At 33.5% G+C, this 17518-nt stretch overlaps 1 protein-coding gene across 4 annotated transcripts in view; it reads right to left on the reverse strand.

Moving 5' to 3' along the window:
* Positions 1-3890: 3890 nt before the first annotated feature.
* The window catches only part of Slf1 (SMC5-SMC6 complex localization factor 1), a 62876-nt gene continuing 49248 nt past the window's right edge, over positions 3891-17518 (reverse strand). For all 4 annotated transcript variants that reach the window (XM_042690968.1, XM_042690969.1, XM_042690970.1 and 1 more), the window contains 6 exons: positions 12606-12751; positions 11336-11499; positions 10175-10305; positions 8005-8097; positions 7426-7608; positions 3891-4835 (listed from right to left, as the gene is read on the reverse strand). In XM_042690968.1, coding sequence (XP_042546902.1) covers positions 4354-4835; positions 7426-7608; positions 8005-8097; positions 10175-10305; positions 11336-11499; positions 12606-12751 — 1199 coding nt within the window. In that variant the 3' untranslated portion in view covers positions 3891-4353. The remainder of the gene's footprint in view (positions 4836-7425; positions 7609-8004; positions 8098-10174; positions 10306-11335; positions 11500-12605; positions 12752-17518) is intronic.

The raw sequence follows: 17518 nt of genomic DNA on the forward strand, positions 1-17518 counted from the left end.
TATACACCTGGTTGTAGGAGCTTATAACATAAAATATTCTCAAAGAAAAAAAATCTGGATGTTATCAGAGGCTAACAAGCCTATCTGGAGTAACTCTAGAGAAATGCTTTCTCTTCTCCAACAATTAACATAATTACGTGTCTCTAGAAACAAAACTAGATATGGATCTATGCAGTTTGGTGTTTTTATAAGCTGTAAAGTATGCTATAATCATTCGGGATGTTCTGTAAAATTCAAATTTACCATAAGAGGGAGAATTCTATACAATATGAAATTCTTTTAACCTCTGAAAATGTCGTCTTTGAATAGAACCTAAAAATGTATGCTCAGAACCAAGTAAAACAATACAACTTTTCTAATTCATTTATAGCCTAGTGATTTCTACATCTTTACCAGAGCAAATAACCAACAAAATACATCCTCTTACTGCAATTTATTTTAACATACAAAGTGAATTTCTTGATAATATAATCTGACTTATAAGGAATAGTTAATTATGTCTCCAGTTTTGACATTACCAGGCACAGCCTCATTCCAGTAGTATCATCATTGGTCTTTCTAACTCAGTACAAATTATAAAAAAATTATTATTCTGAGTTTTGTAAGTTCCAGGAGGAACTTAAGCAGGCAACCATTCCTCATGTCCCTCTAATAAGATCCCTCTCCCCTGATCAAGGACAATGACAGTCTCTCATCAAGTTTATCGCTAAACTACAAAGTTCTACAAAGGTATGAGGACTTTACATTCCTCCTATCTTCTTTTAAAATTTGTCGATTCTTTTTAGCCAGTCCTGGGGCTTGAACTCAGGGGCTTGTCACTGTCCCTGAGTTTCTTTGCTCAAGGCTAGCACTCTACCACTTGAACTACAACAGCACTCCAGCTTTTTCTGTTTATGCGGTACTGAGGAATCAAACCCAGGGCTTCATGCATACAAGGCAAACACTCTACCATATATTCATCTGACTTTCTCTAATAAGGAGAAGGACAAGTATTTTCTGCAGCTTATGTAAAATAGTCTACTGTCAATACTAATATATTCCTAAGAATAAGGAGTAATTCTTAAAACTGCAAAACCATACCTTACCTGCTATCTATACTAAAATGAATCTGCTAAAATAATATTGATCAAAGAATTACACATGACTATTTCATATTTCAAAAGTACAGCAGAGTACTGTTGCTGAGAATTTTAGAAACATATAAAATGAATTTTATTTTTAAAAGAATATATACAACACATCTCACAATACTTACTCCTAATTTACCTTCCCAGATGGTAAGCCTTTTCTTCTTTGTAGAGTTAGCTTCTGTCATGCATGCCACCTGGTACATGGTAGGTGTTCAAGAAATGTTGAATTCAAAATAATAATTTTACATTTGACTTACATAGAATAAACACATTTCTGGTCATCTTGAGGTGAGTGAACTATAAAAATACATATATGGACCACTTTATTTAGCTCAGTGAAATTAAGAATTAAGGACCCAGAATACCACAGAAAGATATTTTCTACAGAAATGATAATAAATATTGCATGGGGGAAAGCTGAATCTTAACAGCTCAAAAATCTCCTCCCAGGGTTTATTTATTTATTTTTATGGTGTGGTAAGGATTCTTAATAGGGTTTTATTTTGTTTTTGTTCTTTTAAAATCCTATGGAACTATGATATCAAACCTGTCAGGGTATAAGGAAGAATAATAGCATTACTCTACTTTTTCTTCAGTTATAAATTTGAGACATCTCCAACTGAAAGGCTAGGGCTCAGAAGTACTATTCTAGCTTTAAGAATTTATTTCCTCTACTCCTCAAACAGATTTAAGGCAATTATGTATTTAAGGCAAATCATATATATAGTATATATTGTGTGTGTGTGTACACAAAGAACAAACAAAATTGGGCAAGCACAGAGGCTCACATTTATAAACACAATTATTTGGGAAGTAGAGATTAGATGAACCATGGTTGGAGGCCAGATCTAGCAAACAAACAAACAAACAAAAAACTGATCTAGTGAAACCCCATCTCAACAAACAAGGCAGGTACAGTTAGTTCACGCCTGTAATGACAGCTATGTGGGAGGCACAGTTAGGAAAATCACAGTGACCTGTGTCAACAAAAATGTCAAGACACTCCCTGAAAAACAGCAAACAAAAAAGAACTGGGACATGGCTCAAGCTATAGAGTGCTTACCTGGTAAGTGCTTACCAAGATCCTATTCTTAGAGGCAGAGAACTCATTAGCATTTGAGTATTTCAAAGCATATCATCAAGGCTTTTAGTTGGCAGATATTACAAAATGCTAATGATAATTTCAACCAAATGAGTATTTCTTAAGGAACATCAAAATTTGAAAATTAATTAAAACTAATGTTAGGGTTAGCAGTCACCAACTTAAACTATTACCATCTTTCTTTCTGTTTTAGGTGATTCATTACAACCAAAACAGCAGGTAAGAACTAGAAAGACAGCAATTTTTATTGTCAGATAATGGCAGTCTAAATTCTATAATGACAAGGTTACTTGTTATTTGCAAGGATACCTAAGAAAAACAAAGCTCACTTAGACTGCTGCTTCTAATTTAGTTATTAACAAACTAGACCAAGATTTGAAAATACATCTGATATCAAGCTGATGGTATCTGTTTATCAAAGAAATCTAATCCTAGGTAGTTACTTTACTAGTAAAGTAATAAAAGCACTTTTTTTTTTTTGGGTTGGTCGTGGAGTTTGCTTGAAGTCAGGGCTTGGGCACCGTCCTTGAGCTGCTTTTGCTCAAGGCTAGTAGTGCTTTACCACCTGAGCCACAGTGCCACCTGTGGATTTTTCTGAGTAGTTTATTGGAGGTAAGACTTTCCTGCCCAGGCTGGCTTTGAGTCATTAACCTCAAATCTCAATCTCCTTAGTAGCTAGGATTACAGACATTGAGCCACTGCTGCCTGCTTCCACTTCTGTTTTTTAAGTGGTTAATTGGAGATAAATCTTATATCATAGACTTTCCTGACTTGGCTGGCTTAGAATTGCCAGATCTCAGCCTTCTGAGTAGCTAGGATTACAGACATGAGCCACTAGCACCAGGGAATAAAAGCACTCTTATTACATGGGGAACTACAATTAAGATCTTGTAAGGATTTTAACACTTTTAGTCTATGATAGGTAATATCTTCTGTGAAACTTTGGCAGACTAGATAAATAATAGTTAAAAAAGGTTTGTGTGATGTCATACTTGAAGGCTAAATAAATATTTATTTTTATTTATTTATTTATTTTTGTTTATGTGGTGCTGAGGAATTGAACCCAGGGCCTCATGCATGCGAGGCAAGCACTCTAAATAAGTATTTATGTAAAAATGTAGAAAAAAAAATCTGGTATTTTATTTAGCTAATATAATGTAGCAGTTTTCACTTTAGATATAAGCCCAGTAAAAAGATACAAAATATTTCCTTATTAAAAGATATATTTTAAACATAAAATAGAAGAATGCCTCCTGAGCAGATTAAATACTGCAAGAACACCTAGTTACATAAAGGCAAAATGGAAGTTGGATGTTTCTTTTCCAATTGTATTACAATGTATCTTATTCCCACTAGTAAGCATTCCAATTTCAAAAGTGGTTATTATCCATGGCCCTTCTTTTAGTTTTTACTATCAAGTGGCTGTTAGGAAAAAAAAAAGAAACCTGCAAATGGAAACATTATTACTCTGTAATTCCTACTGCATAAAATTTTAGATAATCTTAAGTCTATTACTTATATGTCAGTTGTTAGCTTAATAGTTAATAAAATCTATTATGCAGCAAAATAACACATTGTAGTGAACTGTTAAAATGGAACAGATTAAGGGACTCAATTGTCAGATTAATTAACTACATTTAAAACCCAAATAATAAATATTAAAGTTTAGAAATGTTTATTTTAGAAATACACAAAACTATAATTCCTGCAAAGAAATGGAGTTAACAGGTTAGTAGTTGAATATTTACATGAATATCCTGCCATGATTATATGACCTAAAACATCTATAAGAGGACATTACATTTTGTTTTGAAAAAAATATTTAAGTTATTTCTTTTACACATACAATATAAATAAATATCATTTTTCAGAACAAAAATTCTTGAAAATTAATGAAAGTTGTTTGTACTTAAAACTTCTGACCCCAATTCTACACATTGGAAAAAGTTCCATCCTTTATTTATGCAGATGTTTAATAAGTGCTTTTAAAATTCAGCCAGATTAGAAGGTCAATAAATAAGTCAAAATTAGTATTTGCCAGTAAGCTATGACACTTATGATGCCTATACAAAATGACAAAACAAGCTGGCATCATCATGCCTGGCATAATGCCTGGCATCATCATGAAAGCTCTGTGACTGACCGACACATTATGTCCAATGTTACCAGTAAGGCCTCAGTATGTACTCCTGGACACAGTTTCATGTTCTCAGGCAGATCCTTAAGAATACCTGGGAGCTTCTGTAATGTCTTAATATTTCTAGCATAAAGATCCAATAACCAGTCGGTACGAGAACTAGTGGTTTCTTTATAACTAATACAAGCCATAAGCAGCTCATTTAGATGAGTTAACCCTTTGAAAGCTAAAATGAATTCTGAGGATAAATTAAAAATAGAACAAAAATTCAGCAACATTCTACTAAGTAAAAATGAACCAAATTCAAGTTGCTGGTGATAGATGTGTTTCTCTGTTTGAGCATGGAAGTTCTCCACTGTATCTTCTATTTTTGTAATAGCAAATAATTCTTCCTTGATTTGAGGCGATACTACATAATCCAAGGGCAATTCTCCTTTAGAGTCTCTCTGCTGTAAAAGCACTGCGCCTATGAAAATAATAAAATACACAGTGTTAATCGTAAAACTTTATTTTGGCAAGTTAACAGCTGTTTTCTCACCTTTTTTACCCAAATGATGCAGTGCTTTTTCCAATCATGTTTGCTATTAATTCATGTTGACATAATTAATTGGCTACACATGTTGATTGTTTAGTAAAGTGTATTTTTTAAAAGTGAAATTCTAGTCATTTGCCCAAAATTTACCTAAAAGCCTGTATCTTAAATAACTGAAATTAAAAACTTTCATCTTCAATATCATCTTAAAATAAGAAATTCAGTATTCCCAGAACAAATTAACTAAATTCATTATCCTAAATTCTATATAAGAATCAAAGCTATATCATGAACAAGAGGAGTAAATTCCCCTTTCCACTGCTGATAAATTATTCTGGCAGTGAAAAATGACAAGCTTTGAAGACAAATAACACATTACTTATTGTTTGCTTATGTTTAACGTTAGTATGGATAACTTACAAAAACGGAAGTGTCAAACTCAGAGTAAACCATTTATTCAAGCTATATCTAACAACAAAATACTGAAGCTAGAGTTTATCCCCTAGAGAATGAAGGATGTGAGGAGCAAAACAACATTGACACAATATCTAATAACATGGCAAAACACTCCAGTATTTTGTACCTTAGTCAATCAGATTTTATAATTTTTATGTATTTGGCCATAAAAATGTTACAAAGGATATAGATATACTATCTGAAACAGGATAGATTTTAAAAGCTTAAACTTTTTTTTGTTGTTGTTGGCCGTGGGGCTTGAACTTTGGGCTTGGGTGCTGTCCCTCTTTAGCTCAAGGCACACGCTCTACTGCTTGAGCCACAGTGCCACTTCTGATTTTCTAGAGGTTTATTGAAGATAAGGGTCTCCTGGACTTTCCGGTCTGGGTTGACTTTAAACCGTGATCCTGAGATCTCAGCCTTCTGAGTAGGTAGGATTATAGGAGTGAGCTACCTGTGCTTGGCTAAGAGCCTAAACGCTTAATGATGACTTTGACCTGATGGATATAAAGAACTAGGTAAAGTGTATTTAAAATAAAAGATCAACTGTTGATGATCTATAATCAATGTGTAATTTATGGAAAAAGAATTTTAAAATCAAACTTTATTTTTCCTTGTGTTGTCAAAACAAAAAATATGTTCCAATTATTCATATGCAATAAAAGTTTTACTGACATTAAAAAGTGGAACAATATGAATACTAACAATGATAATATCAACTTGTGATAGGCTCAAACTCTGAATCTGACTAAGGCAAAAATAAGCATAATTGCAAAAGGATCTTGATAAATACAAGTAGACTTCCTCTCTCACATCAAGGAATGTACTACAGTTCCCTAGTAAAATTGCATCGATTGGTGCAATACTGTATTTTACTAGGAGCTACACTTACTACAAAAATGGCTATTATATTACTTACATTATTCAAATCAAGACCAAATACTAGCTTGAATGTCAGATACACAATTGAGCAGAAAAATAGTTAAAGAGGAAAAACACTGTATTTTGTAAACAAACCATACTAGAAAAGAAGACAGAAGAAAGGAAGTATATATTGATTGTGAAATGGTAACAGTAAAACAGATATACTAAGGCCTTTAGGGGGCAGGAGAAGACTATAAATAACCAAATATCTTTAAGCTATCTTGCTGTACAATCTTTCTTACATATATATCTGGCAAAACAGATATCTAGCCTTTTTGTCTTTATACAGATTTAGATGATTTAATTGCAAAATAAAATTACGTTACACTCTAAGTTGAAAATAGCACAAATAAAAGCAATACAAGATTTATACAAATCTTTGATTTCATATTACAAGCTTATCAACAGCTTTTTTCTTTTGAAAAACACAAATCAGTGATTTAAGATTTATAACATTCAGTTCAGATTTAAGAATATCCGTAAAAAGGAAAGGGCTTGCTAGAAACAAAGATTAAAAAATCAGCAGAAAAAGCAGATGAGTATCAAGCTTAATTTGCCTTCTTAACAACATCCCTGCATGTCAATTACTACTATTTGCAAACCCTCCTACTTCTCTTAATTGACTGTAAAATGTGAATAGAGATAAATATTCTTAGGTTATCTTTTCATAGCCTATAATGAAATGACATAGTGTGTAATGAAATGCCTTATAAAAATAACACCAAGTTATTAGGTAGATATACAAAATAAAATGAATGGAAAATCCAAATAATCACAATAAACAAATATCCATTTATTAATAAGCTTATAGAAATGACAATTTACTAAGATGCTACATATATTAAGTAAAAAGACTAATATTAAATTCAACATATTCAAATAAAAATATACTCACATGAAACTCAACATACAAGCACACATTCATACATATGTACATATACACACATATATAAAGTATGAAAGAGTTCTTATTATCAAGTACTAAGTCTAAAGATTTTTCTTCCTTATTCACTAGTATGCAATAAAAATCATTTTTCTGTAGATTTTAAAAATAAAATGCTATCTAGCTTCAAGGCTTCCATCAACCCCCCACAAAACAAAACTGGGTAATTTATCAAAACCCATTTAGCATAAATGCACTCACCCCCATGTTGTAGTAGCAGCTTGCCAATTTCTACATGTCCGTTTGACAGTGCATCATGCAAAGGAGTCACTCCGTCCACTTGAGTGAGCAGATCTACCTCTGGACAACGTTGCAAAATTTCCTGGACACATACTGTGTTGCCATAGTTACAAGCTTCATGCAAAGGCGTCCAGCCAGCATTGTCTAAATTAGAAATCAAGGCAAGTTTTAAAACAGTAGTAGTACTTTTGGCTATAAAGTATTGATGCTGTACTTCTTTCAGTATTACTCTGTGTTTCATCTACAAAAAAAGAGCTTTGATAAAAACGACCAAATTGCAACCATATTTCTATTTTTAAGAACATTTAAGTTAAACAATAATTTAAAAATGTTAATGTTGGGATGACAAAAATATAAACATTAATTCTTATACTATTAGTTACAAATCATTATACAGTGAAATTTATTTTGTTTTGCTAATGGTAGTTAAGTAAAAATAAAATTCTCACAAATTTACTTGGACTATTTTTCTTAATGTGACATATAACTATTCTATACCAGAAATTCTAAGACATGACACCACAAAGATATAGACCTTACCTTTAACATTGATGTCTACTCCTGGCAAAGAGAGAAGAAGAATCAATTTTTCCACTTGGTTATTTATGCAAGCTCTATGCAGGGCTGTTTCTCCTGCCATAAAAAATTAATAGATTATTCCAGAGAAGACAAGATATCAACTAAAGAAAATAATCAAAGGGCATGAACTAGAAGGTCTGGCCTCTTGCCAGAAAATTATTTATTGAGTTTTTCTTTTGACTGTTTTAAACATCTCTTGCATTAGAAAAGAGGGAAGGCAGAAGAACCTCACCAATCCACAGAGCTTCCTGTGCTATCAGCAATTCAGCAAGGAAATTCTACAGCAAAAGGTTTAACACAGGCATTGTCTCCCCGCAGTTCAAGGTTTAAAGCTTCAATCCTGCTATAAAAACCCCAAATGATCACAGAACACTGAAAATACTCGATTTTGCAGCAATAAAAGTTTAGAGTGCAATTGCCCCCTCTTAAATTTATTCACGAACCTACGTTAAATGTACGGCTCTTTTTATACAGCATTTATAGCTTAATTCAAACGACTGTTTCTGGCTAAGCACGAGTGCCTCTACACACTCAAGTATAATTCAGAACTTCAAATCCATTAACAGATGGTTTGCTGCTTCTCAATAGGCTGTCTGGCGTGGCTACAGCAGCACAGAGAGGAAGAAATGGAAGAATCTTAATATAAATAACACACACACACACACACACACACACACACACACACACACACACACACACACACACACACACACACACACACACACCCTACCTCTAAGTCATGAACACATTAAAAAAAAATCCCTAGTACCATTTAAAGCTGTCACACACACACACACACACACACACACACACACACACACACACACACACACACACACACACACACACACACACACACACACACACACACACACACACACACACACACACACACCCTACCGCTAAGTCATGAACACATTAAAAAAAAATCCCTAGTACCATTTAAAGCTGTATAGAGTAACAAAGAGAATGGTTAATGTTTATCCTAGGAGCAATTAGTAGCTGCTGGTTAAAATTATCAATATCTATCTCTGTTATAGACAAGATAAATAAAATACAAGTGATACTTTATGGAAAATTATTAGAAACTTATAAAAAGTAATTGCTTAGGAAATAAATTCTGAATCACATTTGCTCTTGCTATAAAATATTAAGTAGCACATTTTTACAGTGTTTTGTTTTTTAGATCATCTCCAACGTCTAGCAAAACATTTCCTTTATATGTTTAGAAAAGCTTTTCAAATTTTCTCTATTTCGCAGTTCTCTTCTAGTTCCTTCTGCTTATCAGCTTAAAGTCATTCATATTCATTTTGCTTTCTGAAACAGTAAAACAAAGAACTGATTCATGAAGTTAATATCAGGTTTTCATCTAATACACTTTTCCTATTTTCGGCCAAATGGGCAGTTATTTTGACTCAGTTATAAGCCAATTATGAACTTACTCATATTGAAAGAGTGAGAAATTCATCACCACTATTATTACTACTTATAATACAAAATGGCTTATAAGCAATGAAATTCAGTAATTAATTTTGGACATGTATGACTCTTCAAGTATAATTTGTATTTTTCAAATTAAGATGTATTTAAGTAAAAGAAATGCCAGAGTGACTTATTACAACTCTATTCTTGTTATTTCATCCTGAGGGTACTTAAGTTCCAGTACAGTTAGAACCAAAAGCCAAACACATTTCATAGTCTGGGCTCTGCGCCTAGAAGAAAAGAGCCCATATGCTTAACACAGCTATGTAACATAGCCTACTCCTCATTCTTTGTTCACAAAATGTCTAGGACTGAAAGAGATGAAGCTCTGAATTATACTTTCAAATCAGATGACACTGATCCTGAGCAGCAGAGTTGAAGTGGAATAGAAAAGTAAGGCGGGCAAGTCTAGAATGACTTTAGTATCTGGAAAGGCAGGGGGAAAAAGATATTACACCAGGTATTAAATGATCACTTTTTTTGTGTAGATGACAGTTCAAGAAAATAACATGCTATCCAAGAAGGTATTTCTTGGACCTAGTCCAATATTTAAGTTCTAGTATTCATCAGGGCAAATAGATGATTTTGCAAGAACTGACTACAAGCACAAAAAGTTCTTGGCATAAATTAATTTAAATGCTTGGAATACCTTTTAAATTAGTCTTGCGGAAATTCATCTTCGTAACTATGGAGGGGCAATTCTCTTTAGAGCATGATAATTGTCCTTCTGACTTCTTTTTCAACTTTTTAAATGAGGAACATTTAGTAAGGGTCAGCTCTCTAAAAGCAAAGAAATAATGAAATCTTATTTTTCAGTAAGGTACATAAACACAGATGATCAGTTTTATTGTTTTGTAGTTAGACTCCTTTATAAGCCACCTTACTCATACAGAACCTTTTCTGCTTTCTAACTTTAAACTGATAATGAATTGATAGGAAACATTCGTGTTGTGTGTGTGTGTGTGTGTGTGTGTGTGTGTGCGCGTGCGTGCATGAGCTGGTACCAAGGCTTGAACTCAAGGACTCAAGTTCTTTCAGCCTTCTTGCCCATAGTAGGCATTATGCCATTTGAGCTATACTGCCAGCTGGGCATTTTACTGGTTAACTGGAGATTGAAACTCACAAACTTTTCTGCCCAGGATGACTTCACACTGTGGAGTTCCAGGTTTCAGTAGCTAGGATTAAAGGCATGACACACCAGCGCCAAGCTATACAAACAATTTTTAGGCATACTTTTTTGTGTGCCTGTATGGGGGCTTGACCTTTGGACCTTGAGCTCTTGCTTGGCTTTTCACACAAGGCTAGCTCTACTGGCTTTTTGGTGGTTAATTAGAGATTAGCGTCTCCGGTATGTTTGCCTGAGCTTGGCTTTGAATGTGATCCTCAGATCTCAGCCTCCTTAATAGCTAGCATTACATACACAAGCCACCACTGCTTGACTTTGTACAGTATACTTTTAGGGGAAGTTTCTCCTTTTGGAGAAATAATAATTTCAAGTATTTCCCATGGCCATTAAAGGGTCTACATTATAGAAAAGTTAACAATTTAAATCACAGACCAAAATTTACATAATATAATTTAAGGAATAGTTTTCAATGGGTGGGGGGGAGAATAAACATTTAATGTTCTTGTGGTACAGAAAGAGGAAATGTTGATTGTGTGCATTCATAAATCTAAATTGAATTTTGTTTGTATGAATATAATTTAGATAGCATTTCAGAAAATAGAAAAGTTCAAGAAAGGTGTCAGAAAAAAAAAAAAAAGCTGTACTCCCAAAACACAGTAGAGCTCAGATAACAACATCACTTACGGTAACTCTGGCAGCCCTTCAACTTGTTTCTGTTTAGCACCATTCAACATTAGTAAGGCTCTCTGAGATTCAAGGCAAGGCCGCTGTCCTATTTTCTTTAATATCTGTATCTTTCCAACTCCATGAGCACCAGTTTTCCCCAAAGCCGGCAAATAGGAACATACCTGTTGTAAAATGGTATTATATGTCTTTTTCAATTACAAAGAAGTAAAAAGAAACTACTTGATCCATTTAACCATTAAGTGAGTGATATTTTCTTGATTTTACTAATAAATATAGTAAATATAGTTGCTGTTTCTATGCCATTCAATCATTACCATCTACACAAGAAAGGAAATGCCTTTTTGAAAATCTTTTTATAGCTCTGATACTCATTTATGAAAGTTCTTTTGATCAGTCTTTTATGTCCAACTAATGATTCATGTGTATATTTTTAGACTTAGGACTTATGTTCAACAAGCATTTTGTTATTTCCATTTTTATAATGGTTTTATTCCACAAAATGCCTGGAATTAAGTAGAATAAAAAGCTAAAATATCCTTAAAGGCAAATATTGGTGCCAATTTATCTAATCTGATCAAGAAACTTGTTACTCATTTGCTGAAGAAAACATTACATCCTAATAATACCTACACATAGCCAGAACAAAATAGAAAGCCTAGTATTAAATATAGCTTACATGTTGATGTACCTAACACATATTATTTGTAAATTTTGCTTTATAAACACCATTAAATACCACATAAGATTTTTCAGGCTTTAGTTCCAAAACAATATTAAGTACTATAACAAGTAGGAAGCAAATATTCTTCTATCATTTTTCTCTTATTAACCTTTACTCACAAAAAATAATCAAAATGTCTATTAATTTGTCTTATTTTTGATGTAGTAGTTTTTTAATGGGTTCAAAAGATTAATGAATTATGCTGTCTACCTATTAAACCAAGATAGTTAGCTGGGCTCATGCCTACCTATTCAAGGAGCTGAGATTTGAGGATCACTTTTCAAAGCCTGTGCAGAAAAGTTCAAGTTCCAGAAGTGGAGCTGTGGCTCAAGTGATAGAGCACTAGACTTGAACAAAAAAACTCTCGTCATCCAGGTCTTGAGTTCAAACCCAGAAAAGGAAGGAAGGAAGGAAGGAAGGAAGAAAGGAAGAAAACAAATGAAGGAAGGAAGGAAGGAAGGAAGGAAGAAAGGAAGGAAGGAAGGAAGGAAGGAAGGAAGAAAGGAAGGAAGGAAGGATGAAAAACTAGAATAAAGCATTACTTACCATTTTCTGAAGAGTGAGTGGCTCAGAGGCAACATTGCTGGAGTTTTGTAAGCACAACTTTTTAAAGACTGCCTCTGCAACAAACATTTGAAGCCATGAAGAGGAAAAGGAGCAAATGAAAACTTCTAATTCCTGTGAAGAAAAGTCTATAGAAAACAAGAGAAGTAAATAGTTATTGCTAATACTGTATTGTTTTTCTCTACATGCTATTTCCTCTGTGGACTTAATTCTTTGCCTTCAAGAAAAAAAATTTTTCTGGTGAATGTTTAAACATTAAAAAAAATCATTTTTATTTTGCCAAATCAAAGTCTCAAAATTACATCCATAAATACAAAAAATACATAGAATAGCTAACATTATAACATTGTGATTGTATTAATATATGAAATATACTTCCTTTAATAAGGTTGCTTTTTTGGAAAACAAGTATAGTTCTTTTCCCTTCTTTCCGTTCCTCATCTATCTACCCATCCATCTATTAGCCACCCATCCATCCATCTGTCCATCCATCATGTAGCTCAATTTGTCTCTGAACTCCTGTCTCCATTTTCTGAGTGCTGGAATTACATGCATACACCACAAAACTTGGCTCTAGAATACTTAATTTTAAAATAAACAGCTATGTTTTTAATTTGCAAAGATCAGTCTTAAGTTGATTAAAAAACTATACTGTATTCTCTGATAACAACCACAAATCTTAGAATAGAAGAAAAGATATAAGATAAAAATTGTAAGCAAGAGACTGTGTAAAGTTTTCAATGGATGTTTGCATCCATTCTATTACTGAAGTAAATTTAAATGATGTAATTTAAACAAAAACAATATTCCAAAAGCCTCAAAACTCCTGTATAGAAAAACTTCAAGTGCTCCAGTAAGATGGAAATGCATTAATACATACATATATTGATATGAGGTCATTCATCTAAAAAAGGAGCCCATCTGGTAGGTTTACAGAAGATAATAAACTATTATACAGAGCATGAACAAAAAGATCAACATGAGAATATGAGAAATAGTCCAGGGCTAAGTTTGTTTTTTGGAAGTACTGTGATCAGAACTCAGGGCGTCATGTTTGCTAAATGGAGCGCTACTACTAGAGGAACTCTGTCAACTCCTTTTCATGTTATTTTTGAAAAGTTTCCCAACTGTGCTTCCTAAGTAGCTGGGATTTCAGGCTAGAGCCACCACACTTGACTTGGAATGTAAGATTTAGAAGGGCAGTCAATTTTTGAACCCCTTATGTTTATTACTAACCTATGTACAATGAACATTTAGTAAATGACAAGTAACAATAATTCATAATAGAAAGCCACAGCAGGAAATCATTTTAAAAAAGCTGATCAGAACTTTTAATTCCCACTGTAGCTTATAAATTTCTTATTCCTTTCTTTGGCCTTATTCCAATCACTCTTACTGATGTTACAATTATCCAGGTACCAAAAGGCTTCACAGAGTCCTAGTGCTTTTCCACTTTAGAATTTTGATAAATATCTGCAGCTAGAACACTTGCTCATGATTCTACTAAACTTCTACTTATTCTTTAGATCCTGTGTTCCATGATAATATAAAGTAAGTTCACCAATCTCAATAGTTACCTTTTCCGAATTTATTTATATATTTATTGTTTTTCCTGGGACTTGAACTCAGGGCCTGGGCACTGTCCCTGAGCTCTTTTGCTCAAGGCTAGTGCTCTACCATTTTGAATTACAGCACTACATTCTGTTACTTGGAAATGCCCAGGCTGGCTTTGAACCTTGATCCTTAAATCTCAGCCTCCTGAGTCACTAGGATTATAGGTGTAAACCACCAGCACCTGGCCCTTGAGCCTTTTTTTTGGGGGGGGGGGGCTAAATTAATAAATAAATAAGTAAATATATATATATATATACATATATATATATATGGTAAAGATACTGTACAGAGGGGTTACAGTTACATGAATAAGGTAACGAGTACATTTCCTATCCAGCATTGTTATCCCCTTCTTTGATTTCCCCCTACCATCCCTCCCCACCTCCCCCGGCCTTTTAAGGCCAGTACTATACTACTTGAGCTACACTTCTAGCTTTTTGGTGATTAATTGGAGTTAAGAGTTTCAAAAACTTTCCTGCCCTGGCTGGCTTCAAGCCTTAATCCTCAAATAAAAGCCTTCACATCAAGCTAAGATTACTGGTGAAAGTCACTGATACCAGGCTGAAGTTTTTATTTTTAAATGTTGTACAGTGATATATTTACATTAAATAAAGACTAAAAGCTAAGGATCATGTTTTACTTACCTCTTTCACCAGAAACTGTTTAGCTGAATGCCTGTTACAATGCCAATAAAAATTAATTGAATAAAGGAGTAGAAAAGAAACACTGTCACTGAGATAATCAGTAAAATAATAAAAAAGTACTTGTTGAAAAGGACTGAGCGAAGATTAAAAAAAAAGCAAAATTGACGGGGCTGGAAAGGTGGCTCAGTGGTAGAGCACTTGCCTTCCATGTATTAGGCCCTGGGTTCGATTCCTCAGCACCACATAAGCAAAAAGAAAAAAGCCGGAAGTGACACTGTGGCTCAAATGGTAGAGTGCTAGCCGTGAGCTGAAGAGCTGAGGGACAATGCCCAGGCCCAGAGTTCAGGCCCACAAAAAAAAAAAAAAAAGGCAAAATTGAATGCAACTTAGAAAAATATCAGGAAAAGATAATCATGCAATCCAGGAAAGTTAAAGTTTATTAAATGTCTTTTTAAGATGCAAAAATACACTAAATTTTAATATTTTCTTTTCAATTAAAACAAGAGAAATAGTAGTTGAAAGTAAAGGATTAGCAAAGTATACATTGCTGTCTGTTTTTATGAATAAAGTTTTACTGGAAGACATGTTCAGTTATTTATTACTTGTAATTACTTTCCTATTATAACTGCTACATAGTTGAGAAAGGCATTCCCTACCCTCTGAAATATTTTACAACCTGGTACTTTACTTTTTTTTTTTGTCTGGTTGTGGGGCCTGAACTTTGGGTCTGGGCGCTGTCCCTCAGCTCTTCAGCTCAAGGCTAGCGCTCTACCGCTTGAGGCACAGGGCCACTTCCAGCTTTTTTCTTTTTTCTTATGTGATGCTGAGGAATCGAACCCAGGGGCTCATGCATTCAAGGCACGCGCTCTACCACTAAGCCACCGTCCCAGCCCCTGGTACTTCATTTTTAAAAAAAATTTGTTAGACCTAAATTAAGCCAAAACATCAAGAATTTCAATTAGGTAAAACATAAATTTTAGATAGTTTGATGCTTTAACATATAGAAAGGAAATTCTATCTAGTGTTCTGAAAGGAAAGAACATGGTATCTATATGGAATTGAGGAGCATTAGATCTCATGGAAAAGAGAATGGTTTTTGTTACTTGTCCTCTCAAACACTTACCTCTTTAATCTTTGAAACAAGTATAAACTAAGAGCCACTACATTAAAGTTAAAATGAGAAAGAATAAATTTGTTACTATAATTTTACTTTGCTTATTAGCTACAGCGAAGGTATTTTATACTCTTAAGGTTATTTACTTATTTCTGTCTCTTGACAAAGTTAACAATCAAGCTTGTACTAACTACAGAACTAAAAGATATTAAACTGAACTAATTTTACAACTATATAAAAGGGGTGACATTGATCCAGATACATTGTTCTCATAAACTGACATGTTGAAATGAAACCCTTTTACTTGAGGATAATAAGAAAAATATGTGAGAAAAATTTAAAGAGCATTCCTATTAGCTAATTTGAAATCTATGAAATCAACCATCTAGGTAGGCATAAATGTATAATGTTTTCACAAGAGTAAGGCTTAAAAATACTTATCAGTGACATAAAATATACATCATCTAGTTTTAAATATGAGTGATTACAAAGATCCTTGACACCAAAGTAATCATGTGTCAACAGGACTGTACAGTAACATTAAGGTTGTAATTTTGACTCATTACTTTCAGGGTTTAAAACTCTGGATAACAATGCATTGCTTCAGAGTGAAGGGAAATTCAGAGAATGAGTAAAGCAAACATTGAAATGGAGGTATAACACATAATAGTTAATACAAGATTCATTATTTCACACATTAGGCTAAAGTATAACATTTCATTAAAGGCAATCACATAATAAGCCAAATATTTAGTCTTTATTTTAGCCAATAATACCAGAATTCCATTATTTCTTAAAGGATAAATAACACCAAACTACTAGTATGAATAGTGGAAAAGAAATGGTAAGGGTTCTGAAAAAAGACTGAATTTGAACTAAGAAATGTTAAAAATGTACTTCACAATGGATAGATAGTCCACAAAAGAAACAGTAATCATTCCCTCAGCTCAAGGAAAAAGAAAAAAAGGAAGGAGATAAAATGCTTTAGATAAAAATCTTCTAACTTTGGTAGCATAAAAAAAGACCTCTCTTTGCAGAGGGCATCATTGAATAACTTCTGAACCCACTTGTAACCTGGATTCCTATTTTAGAATCTTTCTTTCAAAGTATTATAGGAACTGAAAGAAGATTTAAGAACTTTTTAAAAAGAATTTAAAAAATTAATCATGTCTCTCATTTGAAGCCCATAGAAGTCTCATTTGTTTTAAAAAAAAATGTCCATTTCCAGAATGTGGGGTTACAGAAACAAAAGAAAGGGAGGACGAAGGGATGAAGGTTAGAGGAGACACAATTTTCCTTAAACTGTGAAGTTAGAGAATGTATATAAGGTCTTAAGGAAGCCTCCCTCTACCTGTAGACCTAAAAAATTGAGAACTTTTCAAGGAGTGACAGAAAAAGAGTTCTGTCATTGTATTTCTTAAATACTACTCTTTCCAATCAGCTTAAGAGGAAACTTTAATAACAAGTAGGTACTGTGGTGGAGTGGAGGAACAATACATGTAAGCAAGTTATGTTTATTTCTT

The sequence above is a fragment of the Dipodomys spectabilis genome, unplaced genomic scaffold (assembly GCF_019054845.1).
Source record: "Dipodomys spectabilis isolate Male_0828 unplaced genomic scaffold, ASM1905484v1 ptg000140l, whole genome shotgun sequence".
Lineage (NCBI taxonomy): Eukaryota > Metazoa > Chordata > Mammalia > Rodentia > Heteromyidae > Dipodomys > Dipodomys spectabilis.